The sequence below is a fragment of the Sinocyclocheilus grahami genome, unplaced genomic scaffold (assembly GCF_001515645.1).
Source record: "Sinocyclocheilus grahami isolate Dianchi unplaced genomic scaffold, SAMN03320097.WGS_v1.1 scaffold601.1, whole genome shotgun sequence".
NCBI lineage: Eukaryota > Metazoa > Chordata > Actinopteri > Cypriniformes > Cyprinidae > Sinocyclocheilus > Sinocyclocheilus grahami.
This window is the reverse complement of record NW_015505780.1, coordinates 904,527-905,213: the sequence shown is the minus strand read 5'-3', so window position 1 is coordinate 905,213 and position 687 is coordinate 904,527. Positions and strand designations below refer to the sequence as shown.

Genomic DNA, 687 nt, shown 5'->3' with positions numbered 1-687 from the left:
AAGTTCAAAAGAACAGCATTTATTTGAAACCGAAATCTTTTGTAAAATTATAAATGTCTTTAATGTTACTTTTGATCAATTGAATGCATCCTTGCTGAATAAAAGTATAAAATTCTTTTAAAAAAAAAAATTTTACTGACCCCAAACTTTTGAACAGTGGTGTAGGCTTTAAGTTCTTTACATTATGTGCAATAAAATATAGTATTTAAGACTCAAAGCATCCAGCATCAGTGAATCTGTGTACTGTCCGCTCAAGATCAGGTCTTGATGTTGAAGTGACGCTGATGTGAGTTTGTCCTGTATGAAGGGTGGCTCTGGAGGATGTGAGAACAGCTGTAAGGCTCCTTCAGTCTCATCTCTGTCCAGAGCACTGTGTGTGTGTGTCCACCGAGACTTCAGATGAGCGCTCGAAACAGAAACGACAGAGACGCTCCGAGAGCCAGACCGAGAGACAGGAAGAAGGCCATGATCGTTCCAGCCGTCTCCGCCTCGCTCGCATCCACCTTCCTGTCCACAAAAACAACAGATACGCTCAGAGCTGATTGGATCTATTGTAAATTAATGTGTCTTAAAACAGTGGTTCAGAACCAAGGGCCTCAAAATGACTTAAAATGATTTAAAATAAGCTATTTTAATTCACCCCCCTCAAAAATTTTCCTTGAAGAACCTGGATTCACATGGGAGTCT

At 40.0% G+C, this 687-nt stretch overlaps 1 protein-coding gene across 3 annotated transcripts in view; it reads right to left on the bottom strand.

Annotated features, from left to right (window-relative positions):
* Positions 1-118: 118 nt before the first annotated feature.
* Positions 119-687, bottom strand: part of LOC107557422 (equilibrative nucleoside transporter 1-like) — a 22,290-nt gene continuing 21,721 nt past the window's right edge. For all 3 annotated transcript variants that reach the window (XM_016240837.1, XM_016240839.1, XM_016240838.1), the window contains exon 13: positions 119-507. In XM_016240837.1, coding sequence (XP_016096323.1) covers positions 396-507 — 112 coding nt within the window. In that variant the 3' untranslated portion in view covers positions 119-395. The remainder of the gene's footprint in view (positions 508-687) is intronic.